The sequence below is a fragment of the Urocampus carinirostris genome, chromosome 2, assembly GCF_059441175.1.
Source record: "Urocampus carinirostris isolate Australia breed hairy pipefish chromosome 2, RoL_Ucar_1.0, whole genome shotgun sequence".
Classification (NCBI taxonomy): Eukaryota; Metazoa; Chordata; class Actinopteri; order Syngnathiformes; family Syngnathidae; genus Urocampus; species Urocampus carinirostris.
The window spans coordinates 56,432,389-56,456,917 of record NC_142350.1 but is presented as its reverse complement, the minus strand read 5'-3'; the positions used below and the strand labels follow the sequence as shown (position 1 = coordinate 56,456,917).

At 38.5% G+C, this 24,529-nt stretch overlaps 1 protein-coding gene across 1 annotated transcript; it reads right to left on the bottom strand.

Annotated features, from left to right (window-relative positions):
* Nucleotides 1-214: 214 nt before the first annotated feature.
* On the bottom strand, nt 215-22,985 carry LOC148372644 (DENN domain-containing protein 3-like). Its single transcript, XM_088328076.1, has 28 exons — nt 22,871-22,985; nt 20,539-20,681; nt 20,283-20,472; nt 18,682-18,774; nt 18,361-18,476; nt 18,165-18,274; nt 17,057-17,168; nt 16,863-16,982; nt 16,688-16,786; nt 15,117-15,236; nt 14,852-14,967; nt 14,627-14,782; nt 14,442-14,538; nt 13,517-13,620; nt 13,157-13,314; nt 12,910-13,069; nt 11,891-12,086; nt 10,371-10,542; nt 7,893-8,152; nt 7,645-7,815; nt 5,929-6,058; nt 4,848-4,955; nt 4,619-4,758; nt 3,840-4,000; nt 2,621-2,754; nt 2,426-2,544; nt 838-975; nt 215-765 (listed from the first exon to the last, which is right to left on the bottom strand). Exons 2-28 carry the CDS (start codon nt 20,620-20,622, stop codon nt 547-549), a joined length of 3,783 nt encoding a protein of 1,260 aa, XP_088184202.1. The 5' UTR covers nt 20,623-20,681; nt 22,871-22,985; the 3' UTR covers nt 215-546.
* Nucleotides 22,986-24,529: the final 1,544 nt, after the last annotated feature.

Genomic DNA, 24,529 nt, shown 5'->3' with positions numbered 1-24,529 from the left:
ATGGGTTCAAATCCAGCTACCAACCTTCCTGTGCGGAGTTTGCATGTTCTCCCTGTGCTTGTGTGGGTTTCCTCCGGGCACCCACATTCCAAAAAAAATGCATGTCAGGTTTATTGGCCGGTCGAAATTGTCCCTCCCTGTGTGCCCTGCGACTGGCTGGCAACCAGTTCAGGGTGTCCCCTGCCCACTACCCGGAGATGGCTGGGATGGGCTCCAGCTCCAGCACCCCCCGCGGACACTACTGAGTATAAGCGGCGCAGATAATGGATGGATGGATGGACCGATCATCAAACTGAAGTAGATATAAAACTGGGATGGTGAACCAAGATTACCCACACTTGGGATTCGTCATCTTACACATTCAACCAAATAAAAACGTTGTTTTACTATAATGTATTTTAATGTCTATTGTCGTGTAGACTGTTCATTTAATTGCCAGCTTTTGACTTAGGGTTTCCTCTGTTAATTTGACCACTCATCAAACCTTCAAGTAGAACTAGTCCAGTAGCTATTCTTCCCTCTGCCAAACAGCATAGATGTTACACCCTACTCTACTTTCCAGATGGCAATTTTGCCATCGCGGTGAGCAGAACCGCTAAGGACGTAGCGGTCCTCGGCGGAGCAGAGCGTCTGTATGTTGTCTGAATGGGCCTGCAGCTCTTTGGCCACCTCCAGCGTCTCCGGCTGCACCACCACCAGCTGCCCCCTGGGTTGACCGTCACAAAGACCGCCCACACTGCTACCTCCACAGTAGCCCACCCAGATCTGAAGAAGAGCGTCACGGATAAGATATTGATGACAAAAAAGTACCTGACCAGTCCCCCAAAAGCAGCTCACCTGGTCCTTGACCCGGATCATGCAGGTGACCCCTGAGCAGCCTGTGAGGGGGATCTTCTTGAAGGTAGCCCTATGGCCATCAGTGTGCCAAACGTACAGGTCACTTGCGTCAGCCAAGCCTGTCCAAAGTTCTCCTCGCTGGAGCAAAAACAGAGGAAAGAAATATCGAGTTAATTGGACCCAGAGGTAAGATGAACGGTAAGATGAACTTGATTTGCAGGACTGGACCCAAGCAAACCCCAAATTTCACATTTTATTTGTGGGGAGTCCGAAGAAAGACAGGTGATTTATGATTTTGTAACGGAATCCAAGTTAAACAAGACTGTATAAACATTGTCATTGTTTATATTTCTGTGTCCGCAAAGGTTATATTAACAGAACATTTTCCATCATGATTTTTTTTTAAGAGTTGATGTTAACATTTAAAGGTGATCAGTCATTTTGACGGGTTGAAAATCAGACCATTTACCACATCGGCATTAGGTTCCTAGGATTCTAGCACTTGAAGAGAGAGAGAGGGGGAGAGAGAGAGAGAGAGAGAAAGAATAACAATGTTAGGTGGACAAAAAAGAAGAAAAAAAAAGCAAGAAGAGGGAAGCCTGGCCCGACCCGAACGTAATGATTAACATTATAGGCCCGACTCAGGCTCGGGCTTAAGACCTTAAGTCTGATTGGACCTGCTGCTGCTATGTAGGGCAGTGGTAATCAACTGGTGTGACTTCAAGGTATATTTCTGGTACTACGTGTTTTTAACAAATATTTTGAATGTAATCAATTAGTTCAATCTAATGCAGTATTGAAACATTTAATTTTTTGAAACATTTATTTTTGGAACAATAAGTAACACATTTCAAAAACTGAATAAAACACACACAAAAAATACTGCATTGTTTACATTATTTCCTAGTCAAATAAAAAAGGCTGAGCAAAATTGAGAATTTTTTCTTTTTGCGTTGTGGTCACTTCGAGTCTCCATAATTGGTACTCTTCCTTGTACTTAGTAGCACTCGTTTTCAGTTGCTTTACACAATACAGCGACATCTAGTGGTCAAACATTACACAGCGTACCTCTGAGCTCACAGTTCATCTTCAAATACGTACAACTTTTTAACAAAATTATTAATGTATATTACCTGCTGAGCAGATAACTAAGAAACAAAGTATTGCAAAAATGTAAAAAGCAACATTATTTAAGATTGCAAAAGACAGATAATTTAGAAAATCTTGCTTTTTTTAAGTATTCCTTTTTTGGACAAGGTCTCTAAAGCAGTGGTTTTAAAATAGTATTCCTGGTTTTTCTTTTGGGTTGGTACAATTGCACCTTCACAATGGGAAGTAGTGTAAAGCTGTGTATTGAAAAACGCGGCGATTCATTCATATTGTCTATGATTACAAAAAAAAAACATAACTAATTTAATCTCTTTTTGTTATTTTGTTGTGTGTTTGTCGTGGGGAGACAGGGGCGCGAGAAGATTTCTTCTTCCAAGAGGGGGCGCAACGGAAAATAATTGAGAAGCACTGTTCGAGAGGAACTTGTTATCAAAAGAAGACAGCAGAATAATTGATCCAAAAATAAAAAATGAGTGACCTCTGGGATGACAATAAAGCAGCTGAATCGACTTGTCTGTGCTTGGAGTTGCTCAGGCAGTTGCAGCCTTCTTTGCGGGGTCCCGCTTTTTTTCAGCTCCACGATGCTGTCGCCGCAGCCTAAAAACGCACCGCAGAAAATAATGCAGGGAGTCTCTGGAACATTGGTGCGAGTTTTTTGCCAGTGTGCGCTTACAGCACCACAGAGTATCGCCGTAGATTTGGATGGAGGCCAGTTTCACACAGTTGACGTGGAACTGTCGTTTGGCCTTCAGGCTGCAAGAATCCCACTGCAAGATTGTCCCGTCGGCGCTGCAGGAATACAGCTCACTACTCCAGACAAAGAGGAATAAGAGGATTAGATAATCTTCACAATTATGTTTAATGTATGCCACAAACATCCTGCCAAAGTGACAAATTTCCGGTTCGTGTTTGTTTAAAAATGGTGTCAGCAACTTGAAATTGTGCTACTCTCCGCCGCCATCTCTGGTCTTAAAGTCATAATTGCAGCTCTTTCCTCAAGTACTAATAAACTCATCTTTTTGGGCACTTGGGTTGGCGTTTGGACTGCATTTGAAACATGATTTTTCTAACTTTTACCATTTCAGGCTATATGAACAAAAAACCTGGGAACAAGCATAAAATCACTCCCCACCCCTCATGCATGTCAGCTTTATTGGCTGGTCCCAATTGTCCAGAGGGGGTGAATGGGCGAGTGACTTGTCTGTCATTGTGTGCCCTGCTACTGGCTGGCTAATATCTTGAGTCCCGGAACACGATGCTAAAAGTAAGATAAAAGCAGATAGGTGCAGTGAAAAATTATAAAGGCTTGTTATACTTAGTTGGGCATTGTTAACACGTATTTAAAAGCAAAAACATTTAACTTTCGACCTTAAATATTGGAACAATGTTTGTGTAGTGCAACTGAAAATGAGTGTTGAAAAGCACAAAGAAAATACAAACTGCGGAGACTCAAAAAAAACAAACTAACCCTTTTCCCTTTATATTTTTGCGTGGCCCTTCACAAGGTTTTTGTAGGTAACCTTAGAAGCAAGCTGGCGGAGAATCATGTTAGCTCCCTAAAGGATAGCCTCATGTTATGTAAAAGACATTATTTGACCTACGAGTATTGATAAAAATGCATGTTTATATGAGGTCATGCATTTTTGCTCATTATTGAAAGCAATATTTTTGTAACAATTTATTTTCTTTAAGTATTTTATATATAATTATATATTATTAAGAGGGGCTAAATAATGCACAATGTATCCTTAGAAAATAAACAACATAATATTTAACATTGACAACATTTTCCACCAGTATAACACAAATTTTAAACTTCGAAGCATTATCATTTTCGATTATTATTATTTTGCATCCGACCTGTTGTCTCTGAAGCATGGAAACATATCTACCTGCTGCGTTGATCCCCTGGGTCCATTGCGAGTCCGGTCACCTCATGTCGGTGCTCAGTTAGCTGCTTGTTGCAGGACAGGTTGTGAGTATCGATGATGTATATGACAGAGTCCTGGGAGCCGATCCACACATGGTCGTGCACCAATCCCAGCATACAGTTCTGTTGAAGACAAACCAGATTTCGGTTTCTGCATACAGTATTGCACTTTTTGACATATTGCCATATTTTAGGCTTTAAACCTATAGATCAAAAACTCCAAATATTTATTAAGAATCAACACCATGATAGACACATTAACGAAAATAAACCATTATCTGCATCGCTTATCCTCAGTAGGGTCGCGGGTGGACTGGAGCCCATCCCAGCCGTCCTCGGGCAGTGGTCCGGGGACACCCTGAGAACTGGTTTCCAGCCAGTCGCAGGGCACACGGGGACAGACAATTCGCTCGCTCATTCACACCTAGGGAGAATTTGGACCGGCCAATTCACCTGAAATGCATGTTTTTGGAATGTGGGAGGAAACCGGAGTGCCCGGAGAAAAACCACGCAAGCACGGGGAGAACATGCAAACTCCACATAGGAGGTTCGATCTCATGACCTCACCCACGCTAACCACGGCACTACCGCGCTGAAAAGAAACCAAATATATTCAAAATGTCCTATTGTGCTAACACATACAAAATTGAAAATACTTTTGCTAGACACTCCAGCTACCCTGACTAGTAAGGTCTTTTCGCTAATAATGTTAAGGATTCCGTACGGCATAACTAAACTCACCAGTTGCGACTCGCCGACATGGATGGCGTCCTGCAGCATGGACCAGCTCGCAGCATCGAATACGACCACTCGTCCCCCGCTGAGGGCCACCCACAGTTTGGGATTCATCTCACCTTTGGAGTTGTCGCATGACAATTGGCCTAAACGAGAGAACATGAGCTCACTTTCAATAAAAATACAAATATCATTACTATTCAGGAAATTATAAACTACGAGTTCAAATTGGTACCTGGAGTGTAAAGCAGCACATGTACGGTCTGAGGCTCTGCGAGGTCCAGAGACGGGTTAATTTTGTGTTTTAGTGTCTCGGATGTTGTTTTAGGAACCATCATAGGCACTGTATTAAAAAAAAAAACATAAAAATCATTTAAAAATTTGAGAAACAATGTGCAAAATGAGAAGAAACCTCAATAAGGGAATTTCTGTTGAGTCAAGAACATTAAAAGTTAATCCATTGCCAGACAATTGACACTTTTGAATCAATTGCTGCAGAGACAAAATCAAAACACTTAAGGCAAATAAAACATCTGTAATTGTCAAATACGGTATTCAACACTCTAAAAAACTCCCTTTCCAATATGGCTTTTATTTTCAAGGCATACTGAAAAGAATAACAGTTATTTAAAACAGTGAATTACATATAATGATGTGTGCAGAGGTAGAGCATATTCACAATCAGCAAATTCCAGCATATATATATATATATATATATATATATATATATATATATATATATATATATTATTATTATTATATGGTAAGTATTAGCTTTATTATTGTAGTAATTTTGTTTTACATATTATCTTTTTGTTTATCAATGGTTGAAGCGCCACAGTGAAAAAAAAATTAATTACTTAAGTATGTGTTGCATTACTGTACTTTTATTTTACCTTACTCTTTCCTCAATGCTTGCAGCTAGACAGTAGAGAAGTTCCAATTAAAAACTACCGTAATTAATAATGAATTGTGTTTTTAACATTACTCTATTTTTTCTCAATATTTTAAATGGGAAAAATCTGCCATTGGGAGAAAAATTGTTTTTACAGTGTCAAAGATTCTTAGACTATTGGAAAGAAGCAAAACTTTGCATTCATAACAGATTTATGAGTCTAATAGCAGTTTCCGTTTAATGACTTATTTTGAAACTCTGTAAACTGAAAATGACCGAAGGTGTCATGTTTGTGCCAAAATTAAAAGGGAAATTTAAGACAACCAAGAAAGCTTTGGTTATTCAAAAAACAACACTGACTCTTTTTCCTAAAGACAAGATGCATTGTAATCCGACAAGAGTTTTAAGCATAAGGGAGTACCTTCGTTTTTGACTTTGTCAAAATAAGCCAGCTTCGAGGCGGCATGGACAGATTTTGGTGTCTGCAGGCATCCCACCACGGCATCCATCAACAGGACATTAATCAGGGCCTGAGTCATGTGCTGAGGGTCCTTGGCAGAAGAAAAGAGAAAATGATCTTAACAGTTCAACTTCAATATAGAATTTTTCGGACTATAGTGTGTACCTCAAAACCCCAAATAGGCCAGAAATTTGAAAGTGCGTCTTATAGCCCGGTGTGCCTTATATATTGGAAAATCCTGGTGGCTTAAATTTAAAATGCATTCAGTATTTTCTGTGTGTTACTAAATGAGGTTTTATAGTATACAACAGTGATGTTTTTCGCTGACAAAAATTGCTGAATTTTGCATACAACGGAAAACGAACCCGGTTAGCAGCAGTGAGCGCGCCGAATCCTAATCACTAGACCACCAGTGATACACGATGCACATGCAGTAGAAGAAAAAGCATTGGGTTTAATCTCATTATCACACTATTTCAACTCAGGGTACCAGAGACAAATGTTAAAAAATGGAGCAGACCGTAAGTTGTCCTGGAAGATAGAAATACTTTTGATTCATTATTGGATACTCCAAAAAGTCGTTTCCCTCATCGGGCTTCCTATTCATATATTTCTGGAAGACTTTGTTTTCTCTGTTCTCTAACATTTGTTTCTGGCACCGTGAGTAAAAATAGTGTGATAGTGACATAAAACCAAATGCCTTTTCGTATGTCATCTGTGTCATTGGGGGTTTAGAGGTTAGGTTTTGGTGGGGTTCGATTCCCGTTGCATACAATGTTTTGCAATTTTGGTCAGTAACATTTTTAGATTGATTAATTATTGCACCAATATATATACCGTGAGAGTATAAAATGCACAACGGTTGTACACGAATAACTACGGTAGCTCATATATATGAAAATACCTACAACAAAAGACTATTTTTGGAGGTTGTGCCTTATAATCCGGTGCGTCTCATAATGCGGAAAATACGATACGATAATACCTTTTTACATGGGTTGCATTCCAATAAACTATTTTTATAAATAGCTTCTTGTACTGTCAAATAATAATAATTTATTAATAATCTTGCAACTGTATACAATTAAGGACACGATCCACATGATACTTTGTCGCAATGGTGTGGATGTTATGGAAAACTATATTTACTTTGCAGTCTGCAACCTAAAATGTTGAAAGAGCTGTATTGAATATTTCTGGAGCCGCAAAAAATTAAGAGCCTTATGCAAGTCTTTTAAGTATGATACAGTATGTATTTATATATATTATATTCATTGTAAAACATGAATGTGTTTTATTTTTACAGAAACCATTTATTTTTCCATTATCAAAATGTTTTGAAAAAGTGCCAGGGAGCACTTGGGTGATCTAAAGGACCACACGTGGCACCAGTGCAAGTTTAGCGGGTGAAGAAGTCCAACTTTATTGGTGATAGAAAGCATCTTCCTCCGCCTTTTGGTTCTTTTATTGTTACAGTGCATTTTGTTGACACCTAAATATTATAAGTTTATCAAGCAGTGAGTGGGCCCCAACGTCATAGATGTACAGCCAGAACAAGTAGAAAAGGGGCGGCCGACTGTTTAGCCAATCAGAATGTAGAACACAATCCGCCAAGTAGCAAAACCGCAATAAGTAAACTGCGATACGGCCAGGCATTACTGTGCTTAATTCTCTCACCTTATGTTGATCAGCCATCTTGCGCCCCGCCCACATCTCTTTGACCACAAGATTCCAGAGCTCTGTTTCAGTCTTCAAGTTGGCCTCAAAGGTCCCCAGCCCGCCACAAGTCCGAATTCGCAGAGAAGGAATGCGCAGCAGCAAAAAAGGAGCCGAGGCGATCTTGACCTCCTGCGAGTAATTCTTTCTCAGACAGATTTTGCCAGGAAATATGTATTGCTCACATATTCACCTACGGGTGGTCCCACCTCTATGTCTCTGAACAGGGTGATTTCCAAGAAGCCTGGCTGACCCTCTGGAAGCAAGAAGAGGCGCTTCTGGGTCATGGCGATCTTGCCCACGCCGTGAGAGGTCTTGACACAAGACGACAACTTGTAGACGCATTCGCTGTGGTCCAGATGGTCGATGACTTCGGCTGGGAGGTTGACGTCAAGGGCCTCTGCTTCGCTTTCCTTCCAGAAAGTGTAGAAGCCTTTGAAGAGCTCGGGGTCCACTTGCTTGGATTCACCTAAACAGACATCGGAAGTACATGTTTACAATACGTAAGAGTAAATGCTTATCCTAGAGTGCCCTGTCTCATTGTAAACAATATTCCCTACGTGGTTATCACTGATAATAAAAATAGCGTTGTAAAGAAATCTAATTCTACATGTGAAGACAGTAAATAAGAAAATTAAGATTCAAGAGGAACTTGCAGGAGTACTTTGGGCACAACAATGATCAGACCAATTCTTGTGTGAAATTTAAACTTTCGGAGACCCTCAAAATAAAGAGAAAGGACATAAACGGATTTCAAAATTGAGGACCAGGAGAGGAGACTTTAGAAATTTGAATTCCATTCCCCTCAAAGCCATCCCTCAGCCCTCTCTTTTATGAAATCTTCAAGGTTACAAAAGACACATCACCCCTAAGGGGAGTGGAAACCAAAGAATGGCAACATGATTGGCCGATAGAGACAAAGATGTAGTAGTCAAAACAACAAAACACAGTGTACAATAATACACAAAATAAGGGACTGGTATCTGAAATCTGCTTTGGATTTGTATACAGCATTAAAAAGAGAATAAACATTAACTTGTTAGACAGGTAATGGCAAAGAGCGATGTCGGATATCAACAAGTCTTGTGTAATGAAACAATATTTGGTTACTTGGAGCCACGGGAAAATATTTGGAGCTGGCAATACTTTTCAAAGATGTGTTGACTGAAATCACGAATAATCACAAAATAATGATTATAACTTGTTTGTGTTTTCTGTGATACAGCAGAAAAAGACATTCTAAACACTTGGCAGAAGATTATTTTAAGTATTACACACACACATACATAACATAAGATGTAATGAAGACTCATTGAAACCACAAATGGACCAGCTGCAGCCTTTTTGAAAATGGTCCTGAATTTATTAAGTCACAAAGTTAGGGTGGGCTTTGCAAGAAAACATTGCACACCCGTGATCTATACCAATATCTATCTGTATGATGATATCCGTGCATTCCAACATTTGACGTCATCTATTGATTTGTAATTTAATACAGAAAAATTGTATAAAAAACTTGTCAACGTGAAAGTTGTTTATTTCACAGTCTACATAATGTACTTCATGCTCATAGCAGATTACAGCGGAACAGATCATAAAACAGTTTTTAATTGGACCACGAATACATTTTGTACCACAAGAGATGCATATAATTTCAAAATTATATGCATCACTTGTGGTTTGAATGGAATTTGTGCTGTGCGGTTGATTCCCTAATCCAAATGTCAATGCTTGGAAAATGCGCTGCAAATGAATTTAGGCTGTGGTTCGCCGCTGACTCAACCATTGCTATTTTACGTAACGGGGTAAAAATAAGTTGAAATGGTGGGTCACTGGCTACTTAAGTTATGTCGTAGGGTATTTCCCCTCTTAGTGAATTGCCCCTTCCATGAATTTGGTTAATTCTGTCTCATTTCACGCTAAAGGTAACATCAGGCCTAAAAAAAATCCAGCCCGACCCTATTGGCCAGCAGGTATTACAGCCTGACCCAGCCCGAATCTGACAAATTGACTGGAACTAAAGGACCGAGCCAGAAGCAAACCTAAATTTTAATATCTAACTTGTGAGGAGGGCGGCACGGCGGGTGAGGGTTTAGCACGTCCGTGGCAGTTCTGAGGTCATGAGATCAAATCCAGCTACCAGCCCGCCTGTGCGGAGTTTGCATAATCTCCCTGTGCTTGCATTTGTTTCCTCTGGGCACCCTGGTTTCCTCTCACATTCCAAAAACATGCACGTCAAGGTTAATTGGCCGGATGAAGTTGTCTCTCGGTGTGAATGAGCGAGTGAGTTGTCTGTCTCTGTGTGCCCTGCGACTGGCTGGCAACCATTTGAGGGTGTCCCCTGCCCGAAGATAGCTGAGATGGGCTCCAGCACCCTTGCGACTTTACGGATGATAAGCAGTGCAGATAATGGATGGATACTTGTGAGGACTTGGGAGGAGGAAGAGGAGTGCTTCTCTGAGCACAGGGGTTAGCATGTAAACAAGGGGTGCCTTGGTGAAAGGGGATGGAATCCATTGCACGGATCCTCCACAAAGAAAAAGAAACAATGACGAGTAGATAGCTAATAAAAATACAATTTAAAAAAAGTCAGTGAGAGAGAAGCCCGGTCTGGCCCGACATTTTAGCATCAATCCGAACCTAATTTAGGGCTCGGGTTTAAGTTCTTGCCTCTACTTCATGCTTACCTGCTGTGAGTGCATCGAACAAGCGATAAATGGTGGCCACATCTTTGACAATACCGCCCTCTTGGACGCGACGGACAAACTCCTCTCGGTCCAGGCATCTTCGGGGGAGCTCAAACTTCTTGACGTCATCGTCTTCAGGCCGTGCCGACGGCTTCTTGTTTTGTGACTTCATCTGAGGAATGATAATCCCCGTTGAATAAATTATTAATAAATACATAAAATGATAATTCGACATTTGAATAACATATTGCAATAAATCTTTGATCATATGAATGAATTATCAAATGAAATAAATAATTTTAATTAGCAAACAATAATTTTATAGCCTGTTTCAATAGTTTTGTAAAAAATTAATTGTCAATATCAATTGTTTACAAGACATTGCTTGGAAAACTAAATTTCTCCTTTTCTTCCTTTTGACTACACCCAGTGACAGTGGGATTCATAATGGAAGAAAAACACTATCTGGACAATGTTTGTTTCCGTTCTCTTGGTGTATTGAAAGCTTTCTTTGATGCACGGAGAAAAGTTTGCTTGTGGTAACACATTCTAACATTCCTCTTAATATTTGATGTCCCTGTTCGGAAATTCTTCGATTACTTGGACTATTGATAATAACGGTATTCCTAGTGACGAGCTAAACCAGAACTTAACAAGGATCTGATTCCTGATTGAGGTTGCAGTAAGAATTTGATTATTCCTTTGATCTTAACCGTAGACTGCGATGCCCATGGATTTGGGATTCCATGAATTGGCAAACATCAGAATTGTGTTTTCTTTACTTATTTGCAGAATCTTTTTGACATTTATTTGAATTGTCATTGAAATTTGAAGTGTATTATTGTGTGAATTTAAATTCTGACACGAAACAGATTTAGGTTGATTCTAAAATCGGTGCACACAAAATTACATTTTGTGACTCATAATAGGTTTGTCAACCAACATAAGAGTAGAATATCAGTAAATACATTTCAACAGGATAAGTAATCCAAGATTAACCAAACCTGGGATTTTGCATCGAGCTTAAACCAGGTAAGTGTTCTTTTACAATAATTTATGATAATTGTTGTCTATTATTTTGGGGCGGCAGTAGCTCAGGAGGTAGAGCGATCGTTTTAGGATTAAGGGATCCCAGTTCGAATCCCGGCTTGTCCGTGTTACATGTCGAAGTGTCCTTGGGTAAGACATTGAACCCCCAATTACCCCCAGTTAGCGCCTTACATGGCTGCACAGATCACGGCCGCTATTGGGAAATGTGAAGCACAATGTAAAGCGCTTTGGGAAGTCATTGACTTGAAAAGCGCTATATAAATGCAGATCATTTCATATTATTTTGTCCATTGTTAATTAAATTGTTGGCTTGTGTACAAATGAATTTGGACCCTGGTAATTACTCTACTAATTTTACCACTCCTCAAACCTAAAACTAGTTCAGTAGCCTTTCTTCCCTCTGCCTAACAGTATAGGTGCTAAACATGTCATTCTCTGAAAGCCAACATGGTACAAATAGAAATGCCTACCTTTAGGATGAGTCTTTTGATCTCCGGCCATCGATTGGCTTGCCGTTGTTCTTCTTGTATGAGCGAGTCCACGAGCCTCGCTACAACTTGCGTTGGGAAGATTGCCGTGTCCGTTTTGTAGAGCGTCTGGAAGTCACCCAAGGCGTTGAGGCGACGCAAGCTCAGCAGATTGGCAAAACCGCGCAGGTAGAAGTATCTTAGGGACAACAAAAAAATATTAATAACCTGTACTGTTACAACCTAGCTACAAGCCAAGGCATTTGAGGTGCAATCTCTGTATTAAAAAATACCTTGCACAATTTATTAGTGTCAACTGTCAAGTATAGATTGTTAAAAGTTAGTTGAAATTTAAGAAAATACAAAAATGTGGAAGCTACTAATTCAGTACAAAAAACAAGGTTGTCAAAATTACGATTCAGGGGTACTTAGCACCCTGTCAACTATTTTTCAGCAGCCTACATGCTCTAAAAATGTGCTCTATGTTTTGTAAATAGCCAAAGAGGACAATCCAAATTAACTATTTATTTAATTTGAAAGTAACCCTTTCTATTATTAAACTGATCTTTTTTTTGTATAGCCACATTGTGAATGTGAAGCAAAGAGGCCTACTCCAAACCTTTGGCACAAAAGAGTTTTTTCCCAGTGATTTAGGATCTGGTGGGAGACGACTTTGATGACCTTCATTCATAATGGTGTCATAAATCTTAACATTGTTTTGTATTGTGAATTTTTCCATTTTCAGAAAGGCTTCAAAACTAATTTAATGTAGTTGATGCCAGTTTTTGTACATATGGCAGGCCACAAAAAGGTAACTGGTGGGCCACGTATGGCACACAGTCTAAATATTATTGCATAGGGAAAATTAGTTCTTGAATGTTTGTTTTCAATGTCAAGTCATGCTAAAATTGCATGCTTTTCTGGTCATATCCACAAAAAATGATGACTTCCTGTGAGCAGAATCTTGAAAAAGTCCTTTTACATCATGGTCGAGTGGATCTTTTAAACGCAGTAAGAAATACCTTGCTATAAGAGAAGAATTGTCATTAGGGACCGAGTCGATGGCCTCGCCGAGAAGTTGGATCAGCTCACTGTAATAACTTTGTACAGCGTGGAAGGACAGACAGTCGTAAAATTCCGGGAGTTTGAATATCTTCACTGGTTTAGGAGGCACCCTTGGTGCTGGCATGAAAACAAGTCATGGAAGAGAAAAAGAAAATAGTTGTTGGTTTCAATTAGACCATTACATCACTTGTTGGGTGATCTCACCGGGCTCAGACATTAAGATTCTTGTCGGCAGTGAACTTCTTGGTAAGTGCGTAGTTTGGTCTGGTTCTCCCAACTTGTTGTCAGTGAGGGAACGCTTTCTCCAGGCTTGGATCTCTTGCATTGTGGGTCTGCGTGGGGATTCAACTGATGCTTTCATCCTGGTTGAGAAAGAACCGTATGTTTGGTATTGGCAAGTTCCAAATATCCACAAGTTGGGAAGATAGCAAAGGGTTGAAATGATTAGCCCACTAGTAATACAAATCATGTAACCAAAAATACAGACTGCAATTCAACAGACTTTCATTTTTCTAAAACAAATAATTCGACACGATACACTGAGACACAAGAATTCATGTTTACTTTTGCATCTCTGATCGAGTGCTGATTTCCATGCGAGCAAAGTTGTCCATCTTTCTGTTGAGACGGTCCCTGAGGAATGAGTGGAAGATGTGTGTCTCCAAAACCTGTAAAAAGAATACAAAACCATAGCAGCACAAAAAATGTGAACAATAACACTTGAATTAGGCACAATTATCTGACATGTTGATTTTTACTTTTAGTAGAATGAAAAAAATAATTAATTTAAAAAAATATTAGCTAGATTACACAGGACTTAAGTTTGTGTCCAGTGTGTTTTTATGTCATGTATGTCAAAGAAATTAATTTAAGGAAAAACAATGGTGAAGCAATCCACTATTTGGGTTACTTTGGCCCAATTTCTTGTTTTCCAGAAAAAAAATCCACCTCAATTTATTGTTTTGTTTAGAAAAAGCCCCAAAATGAGTTTAGAGCAAAATTTCACACCTCATTTTTTTAAATAACTACCGGAAAATCAGTTAATTTCTTTTACATAACAAATAACCTGTGATTCTTTTGACAAATCCAAGCAGAAAAACTGTGAACAGTTTTAAAACAACACTCCAAAATGTGCGTTATATTGTACAAAATGAACCAATGATCAGCCCAACTAAAATCAAAAACTGAATGGGGTAATTTTACTTTCATCAATGAAAACAAGGGACATCCTTTATAAAATGCCCCAAAAATATTTGGTTCTGCTGAATGAACAGATAAATACAAATGGGTAATTAGTTTGGAAGCAACCTCAACAAGTTGATCGAACCTAAAACACTGGGTTATCTAGTTCAAGTAAAAAATATATTGTGTATTTTTCAACTAAAACAGACAACATATCAAAATGATCCAGGGTAAATTGATTAATTTTTGACACATTATGAGTTGTTTTTACTCCAAGTAAATATAAAGGATTACAAAAAGCATTTACATTCTTGTAGAAAAGTTGTTCTGTTGGCTCTCGGCTTTTGAGGAACTCTTCACTGTTGAACACACGGTGTTCGTAGTTCAGGTGGCTGCTAACAGGCCTGCAAACATGTGGCATTTCATTCGTATCATAATCGGCTAGGAACTGATTTATGAAAAAGCTACAACTTGACAGAACTGAGTGACAACCTAAATATGTTGACGATGAGTTCAGTGGTGATGCTCTGGATGTCCCGATTCAGATTGCGCTGCCAGGCTCGTCTCTGTGCGCGCTGTTCCTCGATGTCAGTGTGGCTTGCCCGCATGCACTGGTCCAAGTCAAAGTGAATCTGCAGAGATTGACACCTACAAAAACACATGTATTGTTTAACAAAAAGTATTTGTGCATATTTGCAGTGCTCATTGTTTACTTACCTCTGTGTGAAGCATCCAGCTGCATATGTCGGAATCTCCGGCAGGTCAAGTGTTTCCGAACAGGAAGTAGACACGCTTCCATTATCAATGTTGACGAGGATCAGATCATCGGTTTCCTGCATGGATACAAACAACGCACTATTTTAACAATTTGCCGTGAGTTGAACTCATCCACTGTCAGCCCAGTTCAAAAACGTTTTGGACGTCTATAACCGTCAATGGCAGTAAATGGGTTAGCTAACCCCACAGTGTCACAAGCTCTCACCACGGCGACTTCTTCAAAATGGCGAAGGTGGCATCCCATGAGGAAGGCAGTCGGTGCCATGAGGAAGTCCAACATGCCTCTGGCCAGGACAGGAACATAAGGATGTTGCCAGGATAGAGGCTAAAATAACAGATAAAATGCATTCAAAAGTATGCACCAAGGCAAAAAAAATGAGGGATGCTTTTTTTTTTTTTTCTCCAAAACTGATACCTTCAACTTACTGGCACTAATCAATACCTTTAGTATTTTGATACATACAATGCCCTAAAGAACAAACACCAATTATTCTAAATATACAACCGTCCTTATTTGTTCATTTAACATGATAATACAAAATACCAAATGGAACCCTAGCCGGAGACAAAAATAGTTCAGTTTTCCGATTTGTTTTATATATTTTTAAACTTACTTCTTTAGTGGTTCAAATGAATACATTTTCTTATCATATAGTATGGATTTACTAATAAAAAGGATTATTTTTAACATTTGAATAACGATGTGTAAGTATTTATTATTAATTATAATAAATAGTTATCTAGGCTCAAAACAAACATTACATTCTATAGCATATGAATGACCTATATTTCATGTTGATGATGTCTGTGCATTGTATCTTGATACCCTTGCAATATTTATTGCAGCCTGGTCATCATGGAGGGGGATTACTTAATGTGCGGCCCCTTCTCAAGGTTTCTTTGTCTTCCTTATGCTGAAGTTTTAAGTTTTTCCTTGTTCTCATGTAGGATTTAGATCAGGCGATGGTGTAATAATAGTCTGAAGTCTGAAATAGTCTGTGCAGCCCTTTGAGACTTCTTGTGATTGAGGGCTATACAAATAAACATGACTTGACCTAATATTCAAACTGCTATATTTCGTCCTGTACAGATAAATATTTTAAGTATTATTCTGCTAAAAAAACGTTAAGCGATTAAATGAAATAAGAGGAAAGAAATACCATAAAACAATCAAAACTGTCTTTTTTAACAGATGGCAAATAATTTTGCACATGTTAGGTATTGCTTTTCTATTAAATTATCTTCCTATTTAACGGGTAAAACAAGGTTATTCATATTCGTCCATTTTGATTTATGGACGTTTTAGTTTTTCGATCTGTTTATCCCAAAACAAGATTAAAACGAAATTCAAAATCCGTAACTTCATAGCACAATTAAGACAATGTAAAAAAGGCTGAATAGAAAAATCCAGATCTTATCTTGATCCCCTTTAATGTCTTGCCACTTTTCTCAATATGTTCAAGAAACTGGATGATGACAACACAATAAATAAGTCATGCCATCTTTCTTAGTAAAATACACTCATATTATAGTCCCATGTCTCAGTAACAATACATATTTTTTATTCGAAAAGATAGAGATATATATCACTTTATATAATACACAAAAGAAAAATGTTTACTTAAAATCTTAATGTCAAACATGCAAACCAATACCAGTACCTATGCCTCTTATTATGCCCTGATATTGAACAGATACAATATTAATATCTGGTATGGATTCTAGCCTATTGTATAAATAATTGAATACATAGAACGGATTCATCAATGAGCGCACCTGCAGAAAAAGCAGCAAGCTTTCCGCCACTAATGTCAGTCGGGCCAAGTTGGCGGAAAAAAGCACCACCCTTTGCTCCTGGAGGAGGCAAGATAACACCTGCACAGAGAAGCCAAGGTGACATTTCTAGCCCAGCAGGCCTCAAGCATCGAGGAGGTTTAAATGTGTGCACCACCTGCAGGAGAGCATGCGGGCGGAAGCAGGCCAAAGGCAGATGAAGGTCTAAATCCACAGCAGGGGAATCTTTATCGTCTTGGGATGGTAATTCAATGGTCAGGGGGTGTAGGGTAAACATCTGGGTTGGGTTTTTTTTACAATCAAGTTCAGCAATTGAGAATTTTTTTGGTTTAATGGTGTCACAGCAGGTACCAAGTGAAGTTCTCCGGGAGGGGGGATGGGCACCAGTGCCAACTTGGCTGCAAACTCCTTCACCTTGTCCTCAATGTTCAAAAAATGACATGCTTGCAGCTCTGTAAGAAGACTGATAAGGGGAAAATATATTTTTTTAGAAACCATAGAAGCACTTCTGAGACCATGTCCCTGTTCTTTACAGAATTTAATAGGAGCTTGTTCCACTAACCGTGGGCACTGTGCACTCCCTTAACGCTGCAAAAGCTGGTTTATACCTAATTGTGTCTACTCTGGGCCATACATACTTTATTGTTACACAGCAGTAGTCTCAAACTTGCAGTCCAGGGGGCTATTGCTAACTGCAAGATTATAATTTAAGACCCCTGTCTTAATGACATTTTTATGTAGGTGCAGCCCACGCAAATTATGGATTAATTGATTACTAATTTTTCTCATAGGAATAGAATGTCATTGAAACCCTTACAATGCATAATGAAATAAATACGTGCTATACTTAATTGCAAGAAGTTAAAATACCACTTCAATTTCTAATATTTTTTATAATCTTTAAATCTTATTTTGTGAGGAAAAAAAAAAAAAAAAGATATATGAGAACAGTGCACAATGTTTCCTTGTGAAAAACCCAATTTGAGCTAACCTCAACCTTGCTCTGAGGGCCTACAAATAAATTGTGTTTGTTATACAGCGTAATAAAACACTAGCGATGAATATTACTTTAAAAAAAATACCAGCTTTTTACAAGGTATTGGTACTCACACTGGTAGCTGTTATCAGAATCGGTACCACAGTTCGTTACGGTGGACATTAAAATTATGGGACCAGAAATGAAAGGGGTGGTAAATAAATAAAAGCAATGTTAAGGATTCTTTTTTTTTTAATATCCTCAATCGTTTCTTGAAGCGTGAACGGAATTTTATTCACTTAAGGTATCTGTGTAATGCATAAGTATTAATGACTATTCAGGATTTAGGTATCAGTAATGGTGTAGGTCCAAAAAACAATCCCAAATAGTTCCACAGGGGGCTACAATTGTGTAATGATGTCCTACTCAGAATTAAATCCCACTCCACCATAAATTCAATATAATTCCTTCATTGAAACTCACCACGACAGGCAGTCTTTCAGCGCAGTAAAGTACGGATACTTGGAAATCACACAGAAACCGTAGGCACAGAACAGTGTCGGTGTGGCACTGTTCTGACAGGACATCCACTCCTATAACATGCCGCAAACACAATTGCAGAGCAACTCAACTTTATCTGGCCTCATATTTTAGTCAGTTCCTTTCTGGTGTTTCCGACCTGAATGTGATGAGAACATTGCATGACAACTCCATGGGACTTGTCCCCGAAAACGTCAGTGAACACTAGAAAATGGAATTGGTCTTCTGCCTTTACATTGGTCACTCGGAGGCCGCCTGGGGAAGTAATTTAATTTAATTTAATCACAGGAGAAAAATAAAACCTAGAAGGTGCATGATCATGCAATTTTCTGTCATTAACGATGATAAAAGTCGAGCCATTTGAACTGCAATGGCAGTAACTTTGTGAGCCATTCCCAGCGATTTGTTACAAAAGGTTATATTAATAGTAGTCAGTCATCAAATGGTTAAAATTTATTACCAGGAAAACATAGTTGGGGCAAAGCCGTGAGGTCGATGTCTTTAGGAACTGTGATGTTGTCGCTGCCTTTTCGCTCATTTGCTGAATCTTCACCTGCAAAAGATCATTCCAAGGCTATCACCATGACACATAATTATGAACAATTGTAATTTTCAATCATGCATCATATACTGTAAAAGTCCCATTGTTGTTTAATTCAGATAATTATGCTCATTTTAAGGAATATTTTTTTTTTCATTTTGGTAAACATAAAATGACAATATTGTGATAAAGCTCCTTAATTTCACTAATGCAATAAAAACAGTGTTATGCATTTTGGATTAATTAAAAATAAACAGAAATATTCAAAGTCTTTAATTGTTTTAACATTGCTGATTATGGCAAAAACTCAAACAGGCTATTTCAAAATAATACAAAATCATAAAAAAGTATACTGGTAGACTGTTAGCCATAATCAGCGATGTTAAAATAATAAAACCATTATAATATTCTAGTGGATTTGTAATAAATCCAGAATATTTTGTTTGCTGTTTGCTGTTGCATTACAGAAAATGACTAATGATGAATAATGTGAGCTTTTACTCCCCCGGGTGGAGTTAAAGAGCCTCATTGCATTAGGAAGAATTGATCGCCTCAGTCTGTCCGTGGAACAAGACTGTGACAGAAGTCTGTCGCTTAAGCTGCTCTTCCGTTAAATAGCAACAGTATCTGCAGTTTACTTTTTGTATTCACAATTTATTTGAAAAAAGAAAAAATAGTTTTCAGTTTTGCTTTGTGGTCCAGAAAATAATGTAACAAGCTCTGCATGGAATGAGAAAATTTAACCTGGAAAGATCCTATGATCTTTTTTCTTACTTCTCCTGGAAATTTCTGGGTATATATGGCACAAACTAAATAAATTAAGTCAAGTTTATTTGTATAACCCTTAATCACAAAGAGTCTCAAAGGGCTGCACAGATCAAAGACTATTGCAAACTATTATTACAGACTATTGACTTACATGAGGGCAAATGATACACATATTATCAACATTAAGTATAGGTTATTCAGATGCTATAGAGTAGAAGTGTGTGTTAAGCTTAGATTTAAACATTTGCACTGAGGTTGCAGGTCAAATCTCAGGGGGAAGAGCATTCCACAGCACCGGGGCCCGGATGGAGAACGCTCTCAAACCTGCGGATCTCTTCTTGGCTCTCGGGATCACTAGTACACCAGCGTTTTCAGGGCGAAGGCTCCGTACGGGAACATAGGGGGAAATTAAATATGAAAGATTGAGGGAGCAAGTCCATGTATGATTTTGTATGATACCAACAAAACCTTAAAATCACATCTTAAGCTAACAGGGAGCCAATGCAGGTTAGTTAAAATCGGGGTAATGTGATCAAACTTTCTTGTCTTAGTTAAAAGCCTCGCTGCAGCATTTTGTAACAGCTGAAGGCTCTTGATTTTGGACTTCTGGAGACCAGAGAGTAGTGCATTACAGTAATCGAGACGGTAACGAACGCGTGAATTATACTTTTAACTATATAAAGACCAAATAAATGTAAAGTATTTAGAGAAACAAGTTTGGATACTGAAATGTTGCGATGATATTCTTAAACCTTGCATGGACGTTGCATTTAATGATACTGGTCGCTTCTTCTTCTTCCTCAGCAAGGAACGATGCCTTCTCACGCGAGGCTTTGCCGCCTCACCCCCAGCTTGCGGCTTGCAGACAAACGGCGGCGTCAGGACATGCAGGACCTCCGGTTCCAAAAGCACATCCTCTATGTATCCATGGCACTTCACAGTCTTCAGGAAAAGATGCAATCATCTTCTTCAGACCGCTCGATTGTTGATTTCGAATGTGCAAAGTACCTGACAGGCTTCCTGCAGTTTCTCACTGGACGCTCCCACAACCACACATGCCTCCAGAAGCGGAGACGGAAGATGGTCTGACATTGTTGATGCAGCTTCAAATTGTGAACAGTCGTCGTGTCAGCTGTCATACATGAACTGAGCTGCGAGAGGGAAGAATAAGTGGGAGGGTGCTGTCAGGCAAATTAGACACAAGTAATCATGTCTTAACTTGTCATGCAAGGTATTAAAAATAGTTAATGATTTTCCATGGGCTCAAGAATAGTTGGAAAATATCTCATTGAAGCGTTGCATCGTCTACATTCAGTTTTTTTAAAATTATTGGTACTTTTTGTCTTTTGTGCTGTAATGGCTTAAAATACTTCAGAAAGTCCCATCTTGATTTTCACGGGAAACAACTACAAAGGCTGTTCACAGACAGATCCCCTCTCCCACCCTCCCATTGGAGATAATTACATACAATGATGAACTAAGTTTGATCAATATAAACGCTATGGGTTGCAATAATGTGCGAAATGTAAGTTTTTTTTTAAACACAACTTACAAAGAAGTCAAATGACTTTCATTAAGTGGCAACAACAAAAGCAGAAATATTCAAGAATATGTAAGGTCAGTGTTTATTGAAAGTTAAACACTTTGTGTGTGTCTGTCTTCATTGCGCTTGGACTTAAATGAATCACAATAACCTAAAAATATCACCGTTTGTCTGTTATTTTTTTCCTCGTGTTTCTTTGTTTTATTAACAAATTAATTGCACAAAAGATGTTCTTACTCCAACACCTTTTATTCAGAAAATGACTACAATCCCTTGCTTTTCGAAGTACCGTATCTATCCAGAAATCGGTATAAAATGTTAGTTTGTAATTTTGCAGTTGGATGCAATGGGAATTAAATCCTAGTCACGGCAGTAAAAGCACAGAATTCTAATGACTGGACAACCAGTGGTGTAAATAACAGGTGAAAAGGCAGTCGATTTTTTCTTATAATTACACTATTTTAGTCACAGTACCAGAGATGAATGCTACTTTCATTGTGTGTGTCACAAATTATATTATATTCTTCTATTCTAAGCATTGTAAATGACAAATTTGGTGTCATTGTAACATGTGAAATGGTCAACAAAATTAACGTTTGTCTCTGGTAACAGGACTGAAGATAGAGTGATAATAAGATGAAAAACCAATGAGTTTTGTGTCATCTATATAGTGGTTATAGTTTGTTGCTCTCAGGGCCACAACCTAGATTGAGATCACGTTAATAGACCAAGGGCATAAAGCAATGCACATTATACAAAAGTAAATGTGGTACCTAAAAAAATGTACATGCTTATAATTTGAATGTTTTTAGTAGTTCTTATACAATCATGAGAAGATGTCCACGCAACACCAGCTAAATGTCTACCCAATTAACACTCATGTTGCGTTAGGCCTTTTAAGGTTATAATGCGTCTCAGGGGCCATAAACTCAAATCACACTGGAAAATATGGTTATGGATGGGTATAATGTTTGTTAGGATGTTGTATTAAGTATGTTAGGTGGTAGTCCTTTGTTTTTGGTGCTCAGGACTCCGAGTTATACTCTGGGTCAAAATGTACCCGCTATCAACGATTGGTGTGCCAAATCCTAACACAACACGAGGGTTAAATAATTAGTCAAATTAACCCAAGATCATCTTTATATAATCCAACACATGCCACATGATCATGCAAATAGAACAGTAATTAAATATTGGTGCATAAGAAATATTTTAATGCCATTTTCTTTCAGGCCAAAAGTTGGAATCCATAAGGTAATAAGATGATGACGCACAAATGAGGAAATCAATCCAATGAAATAACACTTGTTTACACCCTATCGGCACCTAATGCTGTCAAAAGATAAGAGTGCAAAATGTATTTGTTCAGTAAACCATATTATTGTTGATGTTCCATAACATGGTCCCTTAATGGGAGCGCATGACAGTGATGATAGTACTGTTTCATTGCACACACCAGTTAGGCATTTGTGATGTCCTCTTTGTATTCACATATCACAATCCTTTTCAGAGGCCGGCATAGAATGATACATATTGTTCTCGGTTTATGTTGGATACACTGAAACATTAAACAGGTTGACCTATTTTTGCTTTAGTGATCTGAAATATAAGAAACAAGCTCTTAATCAGTCAAAAATTTAAGATTAAGAAATTCCTCTTTTAAACCAAATCACAAAATATATTTTCAGTTGGTATTGGTTATTTGATGCAGTTGGAAGTTTTTTGTAACTTGACCTATGTTAACACATTCAATGAAAAAAAAGGAGAGCTTGTGTGTGTTGGCTGTGCATAACGAACCTTTATTCTTCAAACATCCAATACCTGTCCAGCTGCAGCATCAACTGAAAACAAGAAAACCCCAAAAAGGAAACCTCTTGCGGAGTCGTCCTGGAAACGTGTGCAACGATCGAAGCATCATCTCCACATAACATGCTTTAACTAGTAGAAATGAAAGTTAAACAGACATACTTTCAGAGAAACGTGTAAAATTACTCACCTGTTGAGAAATAGCAAGTGTTCCAAAAACACCGAAACGCAACTCCTTGTTGTTCTCTGATCAAGCAGCAGAGAGCAGCATTACACAAACTTTCTGGGTGTTAAATTTGAAGTCTGATAAATTGCAGTTTTGTTGAATAGTGACAGTATCAAACCCTGACAATATTGGAATGTCCTGTTAAAACTCTTTATATTAGTTGTTATCACCCCCTGAATCTAGTGAGGATAAGCGGTGCATGGAATGAATGGATGTTACCAAAACCTGGAAATGGGTTTTCATCAATACTGCTGCATTTGTAGACACTATATAATAATCATAATTTATAACTTTAATTGTAGACTTATTAGACCAGTCCGTTCCATACCACAACATACTTGCTTTAACTGGGTTTTCTCTACAGCTCGATGGTCCTTAATGTTTTTGTTTCCTGTCTTTAATATAAAGAATAGAATGTTTGAGGCAGGTGTGCAATAATTAAGTAACCACAACAAAAATGGCTATTTCTACCCACACTCACACACCTAGATTAATTGTTTAGTCAAACAATACAATACAAGAAACAAAGGTATCATAAAATTCAGGAAATAAAGAAACTCTGCAAAGAGTTGTGGAAATTTGGAGGCCTGCCTCACTGAGATAAGAGTGGATGTCACTCAATTTCTTGCGTCTTAACTCTGAAAAGACCGAAATGTTAGTTATTGGTCCATCTAAAGGCTGTGACTTACTCTCAAAAACTACTGTGAAGATTGACAAATGTCACATCACAGAGTGACTCAGTTAAAAATTTAGGTGTCATATTTGACCACGATCTGTCCTTTCAAACACATGTGAAGAAAATTACTAGAACCGCTTTCTTCCATCTTCGCAACATTGCTAAAATTCGTCCTATACTGTCTCAGTTGGATGCGGAGATTATAATTCTTGCGTTTGTTACCTCCCGTCTCGATTACTGTAATGCACTACTCTCCGGTCTCCCGAAGTCCAGAATCAAGAGTCTTCAGCTGGTACAAAATGCTGCAGCGAGGCTATTAACTCGGACAAAAAAGTCAGATCACATCACGCCGATTTTGGCTAACCTGCAATGGCTCCCTGTTAGCCTAAGATGTGATTTCAAGGTTCTCTTAGTATTATACAAAATCATACATGGACTTGCTCCCTCATATCTTTCAGATCTGATTTCCCCCTGTGGTCCGGTCCGAAGCCTTCGTTCTGAGAGCGCCAGTCTTCTGGAGATCCCAAGAGCCAAGAAGTGTTCCGCTGGTTCGTGAGTGTTCTCCATCCGGGCACCGGTGCTCCGGAATGCTCTTCCCCCTGAGATCCGTTCTGCAACCTCAGTGGGAATGTTAAAATCTAAGCTTAAAAACACACTTCTACTCTATAGCATAAGAATAACCTATTCGTTTCTTGGACAATATCTCTGTATTATTTGTGATTGCAACATCCTTTACTGTCTGGTAATC